The sequence below is a fragment of the Haliotis rubra genome, unplaced genomic scaffold (assembly GCF_003918875.1).
Source record: "Haliotis rubra isolate DU_JTF1 unplaced genomic scaffold, ASM391887v1 Scf451, whole genome shotgun sequence".
In the NCBI taxonomy this organism is placed as follows: domain Eukaryota; kingdom Metazoa; phylum Mollusca; class Gastropoda; order Lepetellida; family Haliotidae; genus Haliotis; species Haliotis rubra.
This window is the reverse complement of record NW_025767137.1, coordinates 441,881-464,029: the sequence shown is the minus strand read 5'-3', so window position 1 is coordinate 464,029 and position 22,149 is coordinate 441,881. Positions and strand designations below refer to the sequence as shown.

The following is a 22,149-nucleotide window of genomic DNA, read 5'->3' as shown; positions in this document are numbered from 1 at the left end:
CAAGATGTTTGTCAGGCTGCAGACCTGGGTTTGGTTCCCTTAATACAGCCAAATCTGTCTTTCCCTCTCTGTGGAAAGATGTGGAAATATTAGGTTTGAATTGGTGTAAAAACTCAACTCTCTCTTTCGTGTGCATGGTGGCAACACTAACAATAGTTTTCAACACTTTTAGGTGTTACATTTTCATCTTGGTAAACTGTTGCAGCACAAACATTCCTATGTAGTCATACCATTATGAATAAGCTGTTTGTTTCAGTGCAACTTAAAGAATCTCGACAACAGTGTGATAGTAGCAACAGTTTGATACAGTCGCTTGAGGGTAAGACATTTAATTACTGTTCCATATTGTTGATAACTTTAAAGCAGAACTGGTTTGAAGGAGAGTCAAACAGTTCAAACAGGGCCAGGAACTGAAATTAGGATTGGATGGATGCTGATTGTGGGGATGGTGGATCACCATTGGGTCATCAACTAAAGAATTCTCATATTTACTGTCCAGAGTTATGCCCCTTGGATGCCAGGATCTGCTAGTCATGGCTTCTAATCCTTGATCTGTCGGTATGATAACCACTCATAATGATTTCTGGTGTGGCTCTGCTCTCGGATCAAGTTGAAACACTGTGACATCAATGAATGCTGTTTACAGCAGTCATAAACCAATAGGGCTGTAACGAATACACTATGTTGCGAATATGATACGTATCACGAATATTGGGTACCGAATACGAATAATTATTCACGAATACAATATTGTAGTCAAGTGACTGATGCACAATATTGAATGCCAATGTTGACAGTTTTGATTTGTCACAGCAATAACCAGTCATCTCATGACACTCAAATTTGGTATGTAATAGTTATAGTTGACAGTACCATGTGCAGCCTTGGCAAACTAACATGACTTGCGCTACTACAAGGCTAGTACATAATGCATTCTTGCATATCTCATTTTGAAAAAGGACATAAGGGTTCAAGTAAAACACACTCCCTTAAAAATTGTAAATATTCATGAATATTCGGTTCTGATGACCACGAATAACGAATTGAATTCATGAAGGGCTATGGTTCGATTCACCGAATATGCGAGTGAATCGTTACAGCCTATATAAACCAAGACACACTCAGCCAAAACAGAAATGGTTTGATATCTAATAAACTTTAGATGGAAATATAATTATTATAAGGGTAATGCTATTTTTGAGAGCATTATCATTTGCAGAAGCCCGAGGTCTTCCATTATCTGCAAATGATAATACCCTCAAAAATAGCATTACCGTTATTATTTCTAAAATACATGGAATTTGCGTTGAAAAGAAAAGGGAAACAATGAAGGAATTTGACTGTAAGTTTACCCAAATCAACTTCTGATGGGGTTGACTGCCCAAATGCAATTACGTCATCGAACAATTCAAGTGATGTCACAAGAGAAAGTGACGATATTCGACAACCATAGCCTGCAACATGTCAAACTATGTCAGTGTTCGGTTTTGGTGCATCAACAGCCTTAATAGTGCAATTGTTAAGGTTAGCACCAACAAGAAAGCCAATATTACTGCAATTTAAAGCGGGAATTCGGGTTGCTTTGACTTGTTTGACACAGAATATCTGCCAGTCGAAAGCCAATTAATGTCGAATGAACCGTAAGCCCACGCACCCACTATGACGTCACTTGACAACAGAACTGATAGTGGCCCGTCGTTAAGGTTGAGCGGTCCAATATCATTTGCAGCGGCCCGCAAATTTCTGATAATGGGAGGGCCGTTTCATGATAATTCCATGTATTTTAGCTATAATATGAGATAGTTCTGCTTCTTGTACAATTGTCACAAGACTTGTTTAGTGAGCTGTGGAAAGAATGTGACTGTCAGTACCATCAGTTCCCCGTATTGGTCCAGACTGCCAATACTTTGCCACTGATGTCCCTCTCCATGGGGATTTTCAGGTAGAACTGTTCCTCAGTAATTAAGGAAGTGGGGTAGCCTAATGGTCTAAATGTCTGCTCATCACGGGTTCGATTCCCCACATGGGTACAATGTGTGAAGCCCATTTCTGGTGCCCCCCGCCATGATATACCTGGGATATTGCTTGAGGGTAAAACCATACTCAATCACTCACTCCTCACTAAAAATGGATTGGCTGATTTTGTGCCATCGTGTCCTGATCATAGCATTGTGTTTTGTGGAACTGTGGGTAATCCCAGTAAGAATACCAAACCTGTCTTATATATATGTAATATTAAACATTTTCACTCACCAACACATCCATTAAGTTCTTAAATATTTGCTCATCGATGTGTTTATTTCAGCTCAAATTGAGCAGCTAGAGTCTGAACTCTCCGTGTACAAGATCCCCCAGTCCGAGAAGGCCGAGACGACATTGTTAGCGCATGCTAGTAATGTAGATGAGGATGACGAAACCACCATCAATGGTGTCCACAACCACCTCTCATCCTCATCTCTATCATCAAGTGTGAGTGACCTCTCGGATGATGATGACTGGAAAGGTGGGTAAACCTTTAACAGGATTTAACAAATTAGACAATTGGCAAATGTTTGGAGTGTCCATCATGCTGTACCATGGGCTGTGGTGTAGCCTAGTGGTTAAAGTGTTCGCTCATCATGCTGAAGACCCGTGTTCGATTCCCCACATGGGTATAATGTGTGAAGCCCATTTCTGGTGTTGCCTTCCATGATATTGCTGGATGTAAAAACATACTCACTATAATGCTGTACCATAGTTTGGTGCATAAGGAGTCTATAGAAGCACCTGGTATGGTTACCTCCCTTTAGTGCTTCAACTACTAGTTTCATTGGCTTAAAGGGTAGGCAGTTTGCAGTATGGAGGACAACAGCAAGATGGTTGGGCTTAGAAACTAACTATTAACATATATTTGGCCATGCTGTCTACAAAAATGATCATGTACAAGTATTGTGTTATGAACTGGATAGTGAGCCATGATCTCATGATACGTAACATATTGTTAAGGTCATCAGACAGATTGATAGAAGGTGCTAGTCTTGATATGTGATTCTTTCAACAGTGGGACAGTTTGAAACTATTTAGCAAAGTGGATCTGACACTGGTCTCTCTGATAGGTTGTCATGTGTTCATGGTTCTCTGTTTTACAGCACTGTTGGAAGAAGCTCGGGAGGCACAGAGAAGGGCAGAGCTGGAACTCAGGAAAACACGAGGTGAGAGCATGCAGAAAACATATGTCTAGTACAGTCACATATCATATGGTGGCCACAGGGTGGGTCACTACAGGCTCACAGGTCTAGTTTGATTAGAAGGTGTTCAAATTGTACCAATGTACCAGGGCCTAGATTTTCGAAGCTCTCTTAGCGCTAAGATAGTCGTAAGTTAATGTTAATGTATGGCACTTATGACTGCCTTAGCGCTAAGTGAGCTTCGAAAATCTAGGACCTGGTCTGTAAAATGTCCTAAAGTATTTTGCCAAATACTTGGAATGAAAAACCCAGATAATTTATGTCAGATTTCTTAAGTTTCATAAATGCTTTTCAAACCAGGCTCTCTCATCAAAGACATGAGGGGTAGCATTTGACAAGTATAGTTCTCTACACACTGTGTATTAGGTAATCAGAATGTTGTGGATGTACCATTAACTTTGAAACGTCCTGATAAGGATCACCATTGACATCATTATCTACTGGGAATGAAGGCTCAAGAATATTGGAGACATTTACACTTTTATTGCCATTTCATGTTCAAAAAGTACTATTTATTCTAAAAGTGCTTCCAGTCATGACAGTATGTAGAAGGTTTTACCTGAATTTGTTTTACTTATGTTCAGATGAGCTTGAGCTCAGCAAGGCAAGGGTGAAGAAAAACAGTGATGAGACACTAGCAGTACGGGGCCAGTTGTTGGAGGCACAGAGACAAGCCAAGGACAGTCAAGACACAGTGACAGATCTTCAGGGTAGGGCCTTGTTGTGTATACACTTCGACAGTAGGTGTTGGTTGTGTAAACACCTAGACAGAAGGGCCTTGTCATCTACAGACATTCAGGGTAGGGCCTTGTTGTGTATACACATAGACAGTAGGTCTTTGTTGTGTAAACACCTAGACAGAAGGGCCTTGTCATCTACAGACATTCAGGGAAGGACCTTGTTTACAGACATTCAGGTCAAGGTCATGCTTTCGGGGTAGGATCTTGTGTATTGACCTAGAGGGTAGAACCTTGTGTATTGACCTTGAGGGTTGGATCTTGTTGTGTATTGACCATCAGTGCAGGGCCATGTTATGTATTGACTTTCAGGGTTGGACCTTGTTGTGTAAAGACCTCCAGTGTAAGACCTTGTTGTGTAAAGACCTCCAGTGTAAGACCTTGTTGTGTAAAGACCTCCAGTGTAAGACCTTGTTGTGTAAAGACCTTCAGGGTTCGATCTTGTTGTGTAAAGACCTTGAGGGTTGGACCTTGTTGTGTAAAGACCTCCAGTGTAAGACCTTGTTGTGTAAAGACCTCCTGTGTAAGACCTTGTTGTGTAAAGACTGTATGACCTTGTGTACTGACCTAGAGGGTAGGACCTTGTGTAAAGACCTTGAGGGTTGGATCTTGTTGTGTAAAGACCTCCAGTGTAAGATCTTGTTGTGTAAAGACCTCCAGTGTAAGACCTTGTTGTGTAAAGACTGTATGACCTTGTGTACTGACCTAGAGGGTAGGACCTTGTGTAAAGACCTTGAGGGTTGGATCTTGTTGTGTAAAGACCTCCAGTGTAAGACCTTGTTGTGTAAAGACTTTGAGGGTTGGATCTTGTTGTGTAAAGACCTCCAGTGTAAGACCTTGTTGTGTAAAGACTGTATGACCTTGTGTACTGACCTAGATGGTAGGACCTTATGTAAAGACCTTGAGGGTTGGATCTTGTTGTGTATTGACCTTCAGACTTGGGCCTTGTTGTGTATTTACCTCCAGACTAGGGCCTTGTTGTGTATTGACCTTCAGAGTAGGGCCTTGTTGTGTATTGACCTTCAGAGTAGGGCCTTGACCTTCAGAGTAGGGCCTTGTTGTGTATTGACCTTCAGAGTAGGGCCTTGTTGTGTATTGACCTTCAGAGTAGGGCCTTGTGTATTGACCTTCAGAGTAGGTCCTTGTGTATTGACCTTCAGAGTAGGGCCTTGTGTATTGACCTTCAGCTTTGGACCTTGATGTATTTTGACCTTCAGGGTAGGGCCTTGTTAGGTACAGACTTTCTGGAAAGGGCATTGTGTACAGATCTTCAAGAAGCTGTTTTTCTTGGTTCTTGTATGTTCCTTCACAATAGAACTGTCCAGATATGTATGACCCAGAGCATGTAGGTAGCTGAATAGTTCCTGGGTATATAGATAAGTTGTTGTTTCTAGTGTGGAATACTGACACTCACTTCAGTGTGGGTGTGGAGGACGTGGATGTGGTGATGCTGGCCAACAGTCAACTCTTCATGCCCCTAATCCATGTTCTAAACCCACTACATCAGGAACACTTTAGGAATGCGAGTTTAGATCTAGCAGTGATGTGTCCACCTTACCATCAGAACATGAACATACTGGAATGAATAGTTGTATACTTAGACATTGTGTGTGTGCTGACATACCGTGTGGTCCCCTGTTACCGTCCTGTGTGCCGTGGCATCCCCACATCCCCCTCCTCCTCCACATCCTCACACAGCTGACTCCCAGTTAGTAGGCATATATGTCCTTGATGTTTAGTAAGGTAGTCCAATACTCCATGCGTTTGCTTGCTACACAGGAACCAAAAAAGATAAGCTCTTCCAAGAGATTGCCATGATGTTACACTGACATTATACTAATTATAGCAGCAAATATATTTTAGATGCGCCCGTTCTTTCCGTCTTTGTCACCAGCAATAGCACCTGAATTTCTCTACATCTCTTTAAGGCCATGTGTACTGGCAACAGTGTAAATGCTGTCTTCATTTTCAGACCAATTACGAAAAGCCGAAACAGCAACTAAAGACGTCAAACAACAAATATTAGATCTAAGGGGTCAGTACTTACTTCATTCAGTGAGACTATTACAGCATCAATCTAAGGCAGATAATGATAACTTCTTTCTCAGATTGCTGCAGTTTCTCATCTCATGCTACAGATATCAAATTTTAACTGAAATACCATGTAATGACTACTGATCATCATATTATACAGATGTAATTATGTCACCTTACGATATCAGCTGGGTGATGGGCCTAACTGTTTTGTATTAGACTGTGTAACTTGTAAATAAGTATTCCAAGTGTTTGTATTCAATACCATCCTGAAATGATTTCCGTAATTACAAATATGTTACAAATGTGTCAGTACTAAGATGTAAAGATCCGTCGATGGTATTCTAGGAATGGTTTCATTGTCTTCATACCAACTAACTCATTAAATTAACCTTGTTCGCTAATATTTTTGTAGACTACATGTCTATAACTGCTACAGTTCCCATGTATTAAAGACATCTCATGTTACTGGCCTTCACCTTCTAACTGCACCTTGTTCTTTTCACCTCTTCTCTCCCCAATTACCTCCCCTTGCATGTTGATGCATGCTATGACCTATGACCTGGCAATGGCGCCTAACAGATCGCCTGTTGGACGAGCAAGAACTCACTCGATCAAATCATGTGGAGGCTGATAATCTGAAGCGTGAGTTGTGAATGACATTTGTTTTCAACAGAGATGTGTATGTACGCTGGCAAAGTCTCCAGGATGCTGTCATAATGCTTTGTACTAACAACTTGGGGATCAGAATCAGTGTGTAAATATTTGACAGTAGAACCGAGCATATTGTTGCCAGGCAGAAGATGGGGATTGTTTGTAACTGGCACTTAAACACTGTGATGAAGGGCGAGGTTATGGGGAGGCTTACACACATTGGTTATGAAGCACACAGCGCCACCAGTTTATCAGTCAACTCCATTCTGTTATGATCTGATCTGATCTCCTTATGTTCAGTATAGTGAAACCTCAGACAATGAGTCGATGTCAATGCTACTGGCAAGAGGGCAGCCTCATGGTCTGCTCATCATAGGTCTTAGCTGTATAAACATTCTAGTTAGATCTGCATACATCAGTCACTAGCTTCTCACTTAGACACACTCCAAACATTCTAGTTAGATCTGCATACATCTGTCACTAGCTTCTCAATCAGGCAGATGCTGAACATTCTAGTTAGATCTGCATACATCTGTCACTAGCTTCTCAATCATCCAGACCCCGAACATTCTAGTTAGATCTGCATACATCTGTCACTAGCTTCTCAATCAGGCAGATGCTGAACATTCTAGTTAGATCTGCATACATCTGTCACTAGTTTCTCAATCAGGCAGATGCTGAACATTCTAGTTAGATCTGCATACATCTGTCACTAGCTTCTCAATCAGGCAGATGCTGAACATTCTAGTTAGATCTGCATACATCTGTCACTAGCTTCTCAATCAGGCAGATGCTGAACATTCTAGTTAGATCTGCATACATCTGTCACTAGCTTCTCAATCAGGCAGATCCTGAACATTCTAGTTAGATCTGCATACATCTGTCACTAGCTTCTCAATCAGGCAGATGCTGAACATTCTTGTTAGATCTGCATACATCTGTCACTAGCTTCTCAATCATCCAGACCCCGAACATTCTAGTTAGATCTGCATACATCTGTCACTAACTTCTCAGTCAGGCAGATCCTGAACATTCTAGTTAGATCTGCATACATCTGTCACTAGTTTCTCAATCAGGCAGATCCTGAACATTCTAGTTAGATCTGCATACATCTGTCACTAGCTTCTCAATCAGGCAGATGCTGAACATTCTAGTTAGATCTGCATACATCTGTCACTAGCTTCTCAATCAGGCGATGCTGAACATTCTAGTTAGATCTGCATACATCTGTCACTAGCTTCTCAATCAGGCAGATCCTGAACATTCTAGTTAGATCTGCATACATCTGTCACTAGCTTCTCAATCAGGCAGATGCTGAACATTCTAGTTAGATCTGCATACATCTGTCACTAGCAGATGCTGAACATTCATACATCTGTCCAGATCAGGCCTGAACATTCTAGTTAGATCTGCATACATCTGTCACTAACTTCTCAGTCAGGCAGATCCTGAACATTCTAGTTAGATCTGCATACATCTGTCACTAGCTTCTCAATCAGGCAGATGCTGAACATTCTAGTTAGATCTGCATACATCTGTCACTAGCTTCTCAATCAGGCAGATCCTGAACATTCTAGTTAGATCTGCATACATCTGTCACTAGCTTCTCAATCAGGCAGATGCTGAACATTCTAGTTAGATCTGCATACATCTGTCACTAGCTTCTCAATCAGGCAGATGCTGAACATTCTAGTTAGATCTGCATACATCTGTCACTAGCTTCTCAATCAGGCAGATCCTGAACATTCTAGTTAGATCTGCATACATCTGTCACTAGCTTCTCACTCAGCCAGACTCACCTGTCAGTATACCTCTATCTAAGGGTGCAGGGGCCTAGCTTTCTTGGTGGAGGAACTAGAATGTGCATGACTGAAATATAACACCTGTGAACACGGAATCCAGTGCCTTTCTTCCACTGATTCCCAAATTTTTGTTTGACAGAAAATCTTGAAAGTGAGAGAAGTAGCCATAAGGAGACTAAGACTGGTCTTCACAGTACAAAAAGTACGTCGACTACTCTCTTCACTCTCCTGACATACTTCTTGAAGAAAAACAAATTTGTTCATTTTGGACCATATTTACATGCACAGTATGCCTTGGTGTTTATACTGATTCACTAATGGTGAGGTTTTTGAAGCAAGTGGGCTCCATTTAGCAATGTTTCTTCTGTGTTAGATTAGTGGAACACTGTCTTTGTTCACACATCTCTCAGCTAGATCTCTGTAGAAAGCTTTTATTCTCTTTTGGGTAAATGTACAAAATGTTGAAAATGTAAATATGTCTTTGTTCAGGCTTAAAGGAAGCTGTGTGTCAATCCAGTGGAACCAGAATATCGTTTTTTCTATCATTTAAACGATTTTCCAATTGTGATGTGTAAATTTTTAGTAAATTGTCATGTCAAAAAAGACTGACAATGTTACAACTACAAAAAAAGTAGGCAAATCCTCTAAGAAAGATGGGGGAGGTTGGGTAACCTAATGGTTAAAGCGTCCGCTTATCATGCTGAAGACCTAGGTTCAATTCCCCACATGGGTACAATGTTCTGGTGTCCCCCGTCAGTGATATTGCTGCAATATTGCTAAAAACGGCGTAAAACCAAACTCACACACTCCTAGAAGGATGAATATTATCTGGTTGGTTCCATTGTATCAACACATAAGTTCATGTACTGCAGATATTTAGAAACTGGGTGGTATATTTGTCACTGTCACAATCTTATCTTGCCCTGTTTGATAATCTGACGGTTAGCCAATGTCTGGTCTTGGTTTGTGTTAACATTGCTTGTTGTGTTCCAGGGCAGCTACAAGAAGCTCAACAGAACGCCAAACAAAGTCACAACGAGGCTGAACAACTCCGAAGTAAGCTGTCACATGTTAATAACTTCGTAGAAGACTTGGTTTTCAATGTTTGCAGACAATTGGATGTGTTTGTGATATGGAGTCTGCAGCTGGTTTCGAAAGTTAGGATCAGATTCATGACGGTGGGGTAGCCTAGAGGTTAAAGTGTTGGCTCAGCATGCTGCAGACCCAGGTTTGATTCCCCACATGGGTACAACGTGTGAAGCCCATTTCTGGTGTCCCCAGCCGTGATATTGCTGGAATATTGCTAAAAACGGCGTAAACTAAACCCAATCACTCAGTCATGCCAGTAGCCTGTTTGATCATTTGGGATGGGGTACTAGGTTGACCCTGATTATGATCTGAGGTTGTCCACACCACAAAGGTGCTCAGGGACTTTGCAAGGTAGTAAATGCCTTCACCTCCATCTTAGTAGGGGTTCTTAGGCAATTTTCTGACACTCTAAGACACTCCTAGAATAATGTAAAAGTAATCCTGATATTTGTTCAGACTTAAAGTGACTGATATCTTATGGCCCCAAATCATTATTCATTGCAAAAGTTAGTATCCTTAAAAATCTTTATTTATCTTCAAATGTTTTTTTTGAAGAAATTCATTTAATTTCTGAAAAGTGAAAATTAAGGAACCTAAATGTTGATGTCTTCTGTGATAAGAACTAGGAAATCAATAATATCTGGTACAGTTCTTATATAACATTGGAATGACTCATAAAAGGTCAAGCAATGTGTTACAAGAACAAGTAAAGTAACTTATGACATTTGTTGTAACGTCTCATATATAATTACATATGACTCCAACAGAGTTGACAGTTATGCTATGTTATCAGGTAATACACACAAAACCAATTTGTGCCTCACAATTACAAGATACGCTTGTTTTCGTCAGACACTCAAGTAAGGCTTTCTTACTAAACTATTATGTCTTTTGGAAGGGAAAGTTCCTTTGGAATACACATCATCTGTGATTTGTAGGGCTGGCTAAAAAGATTTATAATCGGAAATGTCGTTGACAGGAAAAATTATTAATGATTATCGCTATGAATATTGTGTTATCGATTATATCATACATAACTCTTTGTGATGGTTCTATTTTATTCACACAATACACAAAGTTAGGTTTTATTTATGGATTGCTTCTAAATTATATTTTGGAGGCTGTTTTGTTGGTAATCCATGCATAGACATGCCAACTCTCGCCATTGATGTGAAATATATTCATTTCTCTCAGACTTCCCAGCATTTTGCTCAATATATTTCTCCGGTTTTTATCGATAATCAATCAATAAGTTGTAAATGATTATCAATGTCTATGATGTATGTCGATAGCCAGCCCTAATGAATTGGACATGATTGAAACATTATTGGTTGTATCATTGTGTTATGAGCTTTAGTACACATTCACTATTAGCTGATCCTACATACTAATATAGAGATCAGCTGAGATAGGCTGGCTACTTTGATCACTGGATCAGAATCAGACCCGTGAAGATCCGGGTTAGGATTGGTCTTCAGTAACCCATGCTTGATGTAAGAGGCGACTTGCAGGATAGGGTGGTCAAACTCGCTGACTTGGTTGACACATGTCATTGTATCCCAATTGTCTAGAAAGATGTTCATGCTGTTTGATCACTGGATTGTCTGGTCCAGATGTGATTATTTACAGACCGCCGCCATATAGCTGGAATATTGCTGAGTGCGGCGTTAAACAACAACCAAACCAAACCAAACGGATCATGATCATGACAGCAATTCATTACATTTCCATGTTGGCCAAGTTGAACATTCTGTCCTACTATCGTGTAAGCCGTTTTCTACTGCTACGTTGTTGACGTGATTAGTCTTGTTCGGTTCTTCCTTGTAAACTGTATCAAGTATTCAGCATTTTCTGAACGGTTACAATTTTAAACTGCATTTGGTCAAATTTAGTAAAACCTAATTAGGATGAAAGCATCGAATATTACTTTATCCTGACTCATACCATTTACTTCTCTCTCCCTTAACCCGAGATACAGTGGAAACATCTGTGTTATGTTCCCCAAGAACAGTGAAAACATCTCACCCAAACGCAACCCACTACTGCGCATGCACACCATCGCTGTCACATGGTGGGGTGCGTTCAGGTGACATGTTTTCCCAGTTATTGGGGAACATGACACAGAAGGGAGAGAGCTGTAAATAGTTTGAATCAGTTTAAGGCCAGACCAATTTTATTTCTTTGTTTTACGGATTTTTGTCCTCAGAAAACCTAAAAGGCAGGAGGGAAAAAAAATAAAAATAAAATCACCAGTCAAAGTAATATTCCTTCTAAATAATCAAGGTATTTTACTTTTGACAATTTATGAAGGGTATATGGGGCAAAAAACAATCTAAAAAACATTTTTCTTGTAAGTTTACATATTTTTTGAGCGGGGAAAATTAATTTTTATTTTTTTTCTTATTCTTGAAAAAATACGACAGGTGGATCTGTAAAACAAGAAATAAAATTGGTCTGGCCTTAGTATAAAATAATGTTTTTACTTAAAACCCCCACATTTTGGCTGGAAGTGTCAGTATCTCTTTAGTATGATCATTTTGTCTCATGATTCTTCATATATTGTTAAACTTTTTGTCATAAATCTTTTTTCATGTATGTTCGTCCTCAGAATTTTGTTTGCACCAAAGTAATATTGTTAATTTGTTGAAGGAAAAATCATTTGGTAATTTTTGTAATCACACAATGTACGAATAACAATTAAGTAAACATCGTAACTAGCATGTGCATTGAAGTATGAAGTTCATATTAACATGCATGGCATAACTATTAGCAAACCATGACATTATAAACGCCACAGCAATCAGTTTCAACAGACTGTAATCAGAACGCATGCTTCCATCGTCATTGTTCATCAGTTCATTTTCATGCCATTCCATGCAGAGATTTTGTTTCATTAACATTGGATGTGAGTTTGCCTCCCTCCTGTCATTATACCTGCATGTTGTCTGACCCCCAAGCTCTGGTTGTCTCTGATGCCTGACTATGTCTGGGTCCGGCAGCTGGTTCTACAGGCCCCCTCTGTTACCCAGGCGGCTTCTATCTCCCAGTAATACTTTAAGTCTCCTTTAACATACATGATGGAAATATTACCAGCTTGCCACATTGATATAATTATTTATTACACCCCTACATTGTTAGCATGGATCTATGGTTGTAAATTCCTTTATATGAGATGTGTTTGTTTGAAATGGACTGGAAGTAGTATTGATATCAATATGTTTGTATTCAGTCAGTTTTAAGAGCCCACAGTTTAAAAAAGCCTGAATTCAGTAATATTTTTTAATGGTTGAAATTAGAATAAGGACTGCCAGGATGCCATTTGAAAGTATATACAGTTTAAAGATACTTAGTCATTGCCTTTTGTGTGTAATTGCAGGATCTTACTTCTGCAGGACATGTCGATGTTCACATTATCATACCCTAATTGACTTTTTGCCTTCCAAAACAATTCTATAACAATTCAGGGCTCAGGTGGCCATGTAGAATATGGGTTTGCAATTATCTGAGCAGAGTACGAATGTGGGTTTGAATCCCAGATTTGCCCTGATTAAGTTTTAAGATGGGCCAACACAATACCAATGCTCCTGGGTTTCAACAAGCTAGTGATTGTCTAAGTATAGCGGTCAGTTATCCTGTGTTGATGGAGATTCTTGAAGCCTGGGTATCTGAGGATGGCCAAGTTTGTCCTGTGCAAGTGGTTCTTCTCTCTGTTGATGCATCTTTTCTGTACCTAGAAACATGTGCATGGGTTGTGTAGGCAAATGAGGGTGTAAAGCAAGGATGTCTGTTCGGTCTGTTTTTATTTGGGTTACTAATGTAATTGATTTTCCTGGGATAGGCTTTGGCTAAAACATATGTGGGTTGTTATTATCCACTCATGTGTGATGGTTGATTCTGTTCATAAATATTTATAATATGAAATTCTGAAAAGCAGTCTTAGGTTAAGATTAGGGTCTAGGAATGAAGTTAGCATGAAAAGGGTTTAGAGAGTTGAATAGAGTTACAGAGAATGAAAACCTTTTGTAATAAGGTCAGTTTGGACAGTGCATGGCCAGCCTTGAAATAGCATGCCAGCTAACAGCATGGGTACTAGACTTTGAGGTTACTCCAATGACTTAGTGCAAGACTTTCTAAGACTATTTGTATCCTGTCTCACTCTAGACAAGCTTAAGCACCTCCAGGAGGAGTTAGAGCCGGAGAAAAAAGACAAACGAGATTCTCACGGATCCAAAAATACCCGCAGCGATTCATTTTCCAGTCGTCAGTCTGCTCGCACCAGAGGTAATGCTGTCTCCCTTCTATTGGCCCGGTCTTGTGTTGTATTTGCCAATGTCAAGTTGGTCGTCAGTGTTTTGGAAACCATTGTTCTTCATTCTTGGAATGGAATCTTGTTATTTGATATCATCCACATTATTCATTACATAGCACTGCTGTGATATCATTGTAAGATGTTCATTCTCTGAAAGTAGCATTGCGGTTAGATCGTTGCACATCCAGCACCATTGGTCATGTCATGATAACTCCTGGAGATGCCAGTGTGAGTAATTTGGTCGTATCTCCAGCAGAATTCATGGCGTTGAAGGAAGAGTGTGCCAACCTGAGGAAGAGGATACAAGCAATAGAGGCTGAGATGAAAATGTAAGTGTCACCACTGGTTTGTGCTGCCATTAGTCCCTGATAATTTTGGGGTTTGTGGGGTAGCCTAGTGGTTAATGTCGGGGACCCAGAGATCGATTCCCCACATGGGTACAGTGTTTGAAGCCCATCTCATTGTGTGATATTGCCAGAATATTGCAAAAGGCTGCTAAAAGCATCTTCAAAATGTCAATAAAAGTCTTCTTTGTCAAAATATATGGAAGTTCTAATCTACAGAAGCTGTTGATCCTGAAAATGTTGAGTTGATCCTGGTATTCTGTATTTTCTGTGTTACGGTTTTGACTTTAACAGTTTGAATTGGTTTTTTGACCATGTAGACGATCCAATTTTTAATTTCTGTCTAGGATGCTTTTTCTGATTGTTAAATTGGTAAAAAAAACACTGATTCATTATTGTTACAATATATTCTTTCTTGATCAGGTCTCGGCGAGAAAATCTCCAACTCTCCTCAGAGTACAATAAACTTCAAGAATCCTACAAGAATCTGGAAGCACTGAAGGAGAAATTGGAGTCCAGTGAGTCGGCCTACAGGCTCAACTTGACGGACGCTCAGAAAGATGCAGAACAGAGCAAACAGGAGGTGAGGCCTGGTCAGACGACAGCAGCAGCATCAGGCAGCGCCGCCGCTACGTGCACACCTCATGTAAACGGGACCCAGGTATTTCACCATGCAATCAGTTGGTGTCTGCAGGCAGCTTCAGCAGCAGCTTTCTTATGTTAAACATTTTTATTTGGCTGACGTTTGGCACTTTTGAGTTTACTTTTGGAATTTCAAATAGTTTATGTTTAGTTTGGGAATGTCTTTTGTTTGGTGTTTGGATGTTGATAGAATTATCTTTTTCTTGTTTTCATTTTTTTAATGAATATTAGATGTGTATTATAGAAGTCTTCTCTGGTCATTTGAAATATCTTTGTATGTGTTGTGTGTTTCAGATATTTAAAGCAACTTTTTGACTGAAACAATGTTGAAAACAGCATTGAAACCAAACCTAAGCACTCACTAGGTTAACAAAACATCTTGAAAATTTATCAGTTCGTAAAAATTCAATATGTATCTTGAAGATTCAAGTTATGATTTTGAAAATATATCTTTGTAAGTTTGAAGGATTGGCCTATCTTAGGAACCTAAATTTTCAAGAGTATACGTCGTATGTGACAATTTTGAAACAAGATTACAAAACAGATCTTTGTCTGTCTTTCATTTGTAAACCCATACATTAGCACAGAATGAAAAAGTGTTTTTATTGAATCCACTCCCTGAAAATCTACATGTTCCCAGTTTCAAAATGGCCATTGATACAACATATTTTAGTGAAGATTTGAGCCTTTGTGTCAACTATCTTTTTTTTTCTGCAGAACTGTAAGACTCAAATAATCAAAATAAGATTTCACAAGAAGTATTGTTTTAACTTGGGAAATGTCCACATGACCAGCAGTGGCAGAAATCAGTTTTGTATACCATTTTACTATAAAATCACTTGAACATTGTCAGGAGTATTATACAGACACATTTCTCAGCCTCTCTGTTTTTGTACGTCAATGTGTCTTTAAAGGTAAAACATTTCAGAAAACATTCAGAGAACTTAATATCAATGCCATATCCAAGTCATGAATCCCATTAAATAAAGGTGAGCTTCTGTACCTCTAATACTCTTTTTGATTGGCCCTCAGGGGCCATAATCTATTGTAAAGAAATCAAACTGATTTTTAAAATTATTATTATATGTAATTGTTTCTGTAAGCATCAAAATAATTATCTCTTTTAAACAAGGTTTGTTTTGGAAAATCCATTTTGATATTCAGTGTTTTGTCATGTTTTTAACTTAGTAAATTGTGCTCGTGTTAAGTCATATGACTTTCCCAAACTGAACATTTCAAAGAAGAACTTACGAATTATTTGTGGAATCATCTAAAGAGCAAGTTGTTTATTCGGAAGTGATAACCAGCATTGAGTGAAGCATGTTAGTTATTCACAGCATGGTGATATCATCTGTCCCATTTCATTGTGTGTGTCATGTATTCCATTCTCATGTCATCATCAATAACAGTTAGAACTTTGTTCATTAACAAGTATGTCAGTATTTTTGGTTCAGCAGATTTATTTCTGGTCTGACCTCAGTTTGTGTGAACTGCATGCATAAGCGGTACATATAATCTGTTTTGTTTAAACTGGTTTGAAATTTGCAGTGACTAAAATGTTGTGATTAATCAATTGTTCACATTGATGACATTTTGCACAATTTTTTGTTTGCTTTTATTGATGTAGCAGAAATGCTTGAATCCTTTCTGTGATTTACTTCCTGTATTATTTGGAACAGAAATAGGGATACCATTATTCTTTAACTTTTAACATTGGGGTTTTGACAAGGATCTCATGACTTTCATTTGTAATTTTGACATTAAAATGTTATTGTTGTTTGGCTGCACTGAACATACGTAAATGTTAAATGATATATTTCAAACAAGTGAGCATTTTGAATGTTTGTTTCAATATCCAGTGTGTAAAATGTATGGATGATTTGCACCAGTTGAGGACCAAGTGTGACGAATATGTGGCTGAGATCGACCATCTCAAGAAAGAGATGGATGGCGTGCTAGAAGAATATCGACAACTAGCGGACAAGAGCAAAGTGGTCAGTGACCTACAGAACAGCTTCACTATCTTCTTGAAAGTTTTCTTTGTCTCGATTTAACTCTGACTCATCCTGATGAATCATGAAAGAATCATCCTGAAATCCTATAATGGCCATCTTTTGCTGTATCCAGGAATGTCCTTTTGTTTAGAAAAGAAATTATCTTCTATTTTCTCTGCTAGTTTCTGAAAGTCTTGCTAAAATATCCATGAAAGAAATCATTAGAAAAATTGTCCTATCTATTCCATGGTATTCCAGACTTATTAATGTTGGTGTTTTCTTTGTTGCAGCTGTCCTTCTGTTCCAGTATACCTCTTCTCATGCTCCTGTTTGCCTTCCTCGTGGCGCTCTACCCTACACTGGCTGAGCTCACCGCCACCACATCATAATACATACATACCACATCCTAGCTACTTAGCTGTGAACATCATCTGGTGCTCTCTCCCACTCAGGCAGACACCCATCCACCAGCCCCACCGTCTACAAGGTAGGGTGGGGCCACCACGCACGGGACGGTCATGGTGGCAGAGGCTGGTGTGAGGAACGGTGTAAGGAGGAGGAGGAGTCGGACTCCTCGTGGGTGGTTCTCCACAGCTGGGGATGGAGGTGGTGGCGTGATAGCTGCATGCTGGGACGTCTCGGTCAGTGTCATGCTCTATCAGAACCGAAGCCATTGTGATACTTGTACAGATCTTCTGCATGGCTCTCTCTCATCTGCAACCACCTTCATGAGCACTGGTTTTCTACAGGTTGTTGACTGTGTTGTGGAGACCATACATCTGAAGAGACAGACATGGAACATGGTCTCCTTCACAGATGTCAGCCTTCACCGATAGAGTTCTACAGGACACGATTCAAAGACGCACATTAGCTGCTTTTGGATTCAACACATCATAGGAATCAAAACATACTTAGCTTGTTTGAAAGTTTAAATTCAAGTTTGTTATGATTAAGATTAAGTTACAGAAGCACCATTTCTATGTCTCTATATTGATCTTCTAACCTGTAGACACTGTCCTGTCCTGTCCTTTACTTTAGAAACAGCATCTGGATGGTATCCAGTAGTTTCCCATCGTGCCCATCTCTTCCCCTACTGCAGCCACCCAACACTTGCGCATCTGTGTGCATGCTTGTTACATGATCTGTCATCACGCCTCATTGTGTATATATTGACACGTGCACAGAGTTTTGTGGTATGGTGTGAAAGTTGATGATATGATTCATGCCACAAGCTCCACCTGTTGGTGTGTCTGGTACTAGTGATTCATAAAGGACAGTACAGTGTCTAGACATCGTCTGTCTGATAGGTTCCTGTTGTTGCAGCAGTCCTTTGGCTGAAGGGACCAACCATTTTGTAGACAAAACTGGGGCTTTTTTCCCCAAAATGTTTTGGTCCGAAAAATAGTTTTCCTCATCTTTCAACAAATGTTCAGCTGGAAAAAAAATGCTGGTTAAAAATGTTTTTTCTTTTTGCTTGAAACTTAATTTATTGAAAGAATTACCAAATGCTTATTGTCTTAAATCAGAGTCATTCCTACTACTACTAAGATCAATGGTTGGTCCTTAAGGCTGATAGAAGGGTCCATCCAAATCTGGGTCCAAATCAGAAGTCCTGCCTTATTCATACACCATCCACATCTTCAGATGTCATAAGTTCCAAGTGATTCCTATGAAGATCAAGTGTAGACTTGGGCCAGTTGTCTTCGTATCGATGACAACTGGCAAGAAAAACCCTCTTTGTCTTCTGAAGTGTGTTTGTTAATCATGATACGTTATCAGTGACAAAGGGCAGAGGACTGCTGGATGAAGCATGAACTGGACAGACAGCAGCTTGTGTAGGGCATCATCAGTGTAGTCCCTGCAGGGCTGGTCTATCTCAGGAGTATACTGTGTCATGAAGACCAAGGGAAGTCATGTAGATACTTCATGCTGTTGATAGTTTAGTCCAGATATAGAGTGCTTATAAATTGTTATGCTTTGTTTTCCTTTTGAAAGTGCTGCATAATGGTGTTGAGGCCTGATTTTCACACCGATTTTGAGGATAAAACTTGAAATATGTTAATCATGTCTATGAATATTGTGAATTTATGAAAAATTGTTTCTTTCTAAATTCTGTATCTTGTGCCCTGTATTAACAGTTGGCTTTTAAGATGAAAAATTAAAATGATAAAGTTATAGATTTTCTTTTATGAACATCTTCCTTGAGCAGATAACATTACATTGAAACAAAATTTAGGAATTTAAAAATCTTGTGAAAATCAGGTCTAAATAGTCCAGAAAGTTAGTAGTTACAATTACTGCATATTTCTCATATACAATATACTTATATTTGAATATACAACATACCATGGGTGCCAGAACAGTATGTACAGAAATACAAACAGTGTATATAGGTGTACATTTGTTTCTTACTTGAACGACTATTTGTATGACACGGAAAGCTATTTAAGTGTAGGTGTAGCTCTGATTGGAGATGTATATTTAGACCTAAACGTGTAACATTTGTAAATATGTAGAAAATGGTAGAAGGGCATCATGAGATGCAGTGGCTACCATAACCATTAACAAGGACCATGGACATTGTGGAATTTTTTTATTTAATTCGTTTCTTAATTTATATTCTCATGCTTTGTTACTTGTACCAATATAACTTTGTTGCTGTACAAACAAGCATAAGAAATGATCTACTACATTAATATGAAAGAAGCATCTCAAACCTCTTTTTGAAATTGATTTTTATCATTTATTTAAATATGATTCAATCTGTTGAAATATCACCATATTCTTCAGTGAATGAATCATGCATCTGTATTCATATCTACATATCCATGAAGCATCTCTGACTTTATGTTACTGACAGTGGTAAGTGATGTCTCTCTCACTGTGATGACAGTTTTCAGTCCTGACTGTGAGTACTCTTGTTTCAAGTTTGAGGAACTATCGAAAAAGAATTTCAGTTTTTACTTTACTTTTTGGAAAGAGTCTAGTTGTTGACATATAATTTCTGGGCAACTATTATTATTTTGACCTCAATTTTTCTAACTATGAAGTTATAGTGTTTGGAATATCACGTGATCATTTGGAGAAGACAAGAGGTACATACTTTTACATAAGATTCTAAGGCTGTTTTTTGGTCTCTTCATGCTGATTGCCCATCTGCATCTCTTCTTAACCATTGCCCACCAATCCACACTTTTTCAATGATTACAGACTAACTGATGCATATATCCAAGTTCATTCTTATACCATAATTAGAAACACTCCATCCCGGTAATGCTTTAACATTGGAGTTACATGTTTAAAGAAAAGTGAATCTGTTACATGGTATTGTCTTTGCTTATAACTTAAAATATCTCAACTTGTAAAAACCAGTTAAGTTGCTATATGTTTGGATGTTGACCGCGAAATGTAGAAGAATCCCAGAATATTGAGAAAGGTAAAAGATAGATGTTAATAACATAAATTTGGTTGTTTCTGCCTCATGGTGGTGTTATCTGATGCTGAATTTCAATGGTTCATTTCATACTGTTCATGCATGCATCGCTAGAGTAAGTGTATTGAGTGTTTCACTGTTTTGAAGATGTAAAACTTCCTTGAAGAAAAACAAATAACGTGAAAAATAATAAAATATAAATGGTCTATTTTCTGAACTTTATTTGAATTAAAGTTATTTTTTAAAAATAAATAACAAAAATAACTTTGCAAAAAACTAACAGACAATAGAGAAAATAACAAAAATAAGATGAATTATATTCTATGGACCAGTAGGATAGACCTGAGTGTGCTTACATGACTGTTTTGAAATGTCAGTGTTTAGTATAGAACACACTGGGGCTAGAATACAACCCTGCCACACACCCTCCTCCCTCCAGTTTTGTCCCTGTTGTGATGTTGGAGTGGGGTTTTGAGTATCGAGTTGTGTATGCTTGTAGTTAAATGGAGTGGGGGAGGAGGGGGCTCCTTGTAACAGTTGTGGCATGCAACAACATTTACCTCAAGCCTCCTCAATGCTTCGCTCAAATGACCCGATCAGATTATCCAAGAACTGCTGTTTGCTGCTCCTGTTAGTGTCTCTGTTAAAACTGCCTCATTTTTGCAGGTGCACCTTTCAGTCTGTATTACGCGTTTCTTTGATAAGGTTATTCATTTCTTTATTGTCATTTACAATATTTTTCTGTCATTTATAATATTTTTCTGTCATTTATTTGAAGGAAGCATTTGGGGCTTTGTTGGTGTCATTTTCATTTGCATGTTTACATGTAAATCCACAGTATAACTTCCTTACATTGTACCGTTTAAAAATACACTGACAACTTCACTCTCCAGTGTAGTCTGTCTTCTGAAAGAAGATGAAGATCAGCACAAGGGTGAGTTAACTTCAACTGTTTTACGAGGTCACAGTGATCTGTTTTCATCTGCAGCAAGAACTCTTCCTTGCCGTGTCTTCATGTGTACATTTTTCCCATGGTCACGGTTTTCTTCTTTCTGCTACAACACAAACATGTCAGAGACGAGTGTACCACATCCGCCATGAGATTACAAAAATCACTGCAGCGTTGATATTTTGTATGGATTGAGTTTCATGTCTGTCCAAGCCCTTCTGTTACCATATGAAAACTGGAACTTGAAGGGTATATTAATGATCAAATACGGTCTTTGAATAAAAAGTTGTTTAAATACCTACGTTGGTCTTTTGTCGTTGATGTGTGCGTTTGGTTTCTATTCAAGTTGTAGTCTTTATGGATGGAGAACCGGTGAACATCCGGGTTAGAATTGGTCTTCAGAAACCCATGTGATCATCCTTGTCGTAAGAGGCGACTCACGAGATCGGGTGGTCAGGCTCGTTGACTCACACATGGGTAGAGAGCTGGAGCCATTCCTGCAAAGAGATTGTGGCTAGATTTGGTCGTTCAGGGTTAGGGCTGTACACTTGTTTGATGCTGACATCACCATGTTGGAAGATTTTATTTTCAGAAAATACGTAAAATTTGAAATTTCATATATGCTAATCAAATTAATCTCTTTAGTCATCAACGTATATCGTGAAAGGGTTGTCAGGGCATTTAATCTAAGGCACTATCTATTCTAGTAATAAATTCCAATGTTGAGCTTTGACATCGCCAGACTCTTGCCAGGCACCCATAGTCGTTACAGTCCTGTCACTTACGGGCAGATAGCATCTACACTGCTGAGGAGTAGCCAATGGAAGACTACTTGGGAAACCAATGTGTTTTTTTTTAAGATTTGCATCCCGGCCTATAATTACAACTATTGTTTCTCATAATATCAGTGGGGCGGTGGGGTAGCCTAGTGGTTA

The 22,149-nt window shown here is 38.9% G+C and overlaps 1 protein-coding gene across 1 annotated transcript in view; it reads left to right on the top strand.

The window, feature by feature from the left end:
* The window catches only part of LOC124289917 (sarcolemmal membrane-associated protein-like), a 96,545-nt gene extending 75,030 nt beyond the window's left edge, over window positions 1-21,515 (top strand). The window contains 13 exon segments of the mRNA XM_046726588.1: window positions 257-319; window positions 2,306-2,503; window positions 3,129-3,191; window positions 3,812-3,937; window positions 5,937-5,999; window positions 6,581-6,643; window positions 8,594-8,656; window positions 9,448-9,510; window positions 13,705-13,824; window positions 14,106-14,181; window positions 14,620-14,857; window positions 16,728-16,832; window positions 17,123-21,515. Of these exon segments, the coding sequence (XP_046582544.1) occupies window positions 257-319; window positions 2,306-2,503; window positions 3,129-3,191; window positions 3,812-3,937; window positions 5,937-5,999; window positions 6,581-6,643; window positions 8,594-8,656; window positions 9,448-9,510; window positions 13,705-13,824; window positions 14,106-14,181; window positions 14,620-14,857; window positions 16,728-16,832; window positions 17,123-17,221 (1,340 nt within the window). The 3' untranslated portion in view covers window positions 17,222-21,515.
* The last annotated feature ends 634 nt before the right edge of the window (window positions 21,516-22,149 follow it).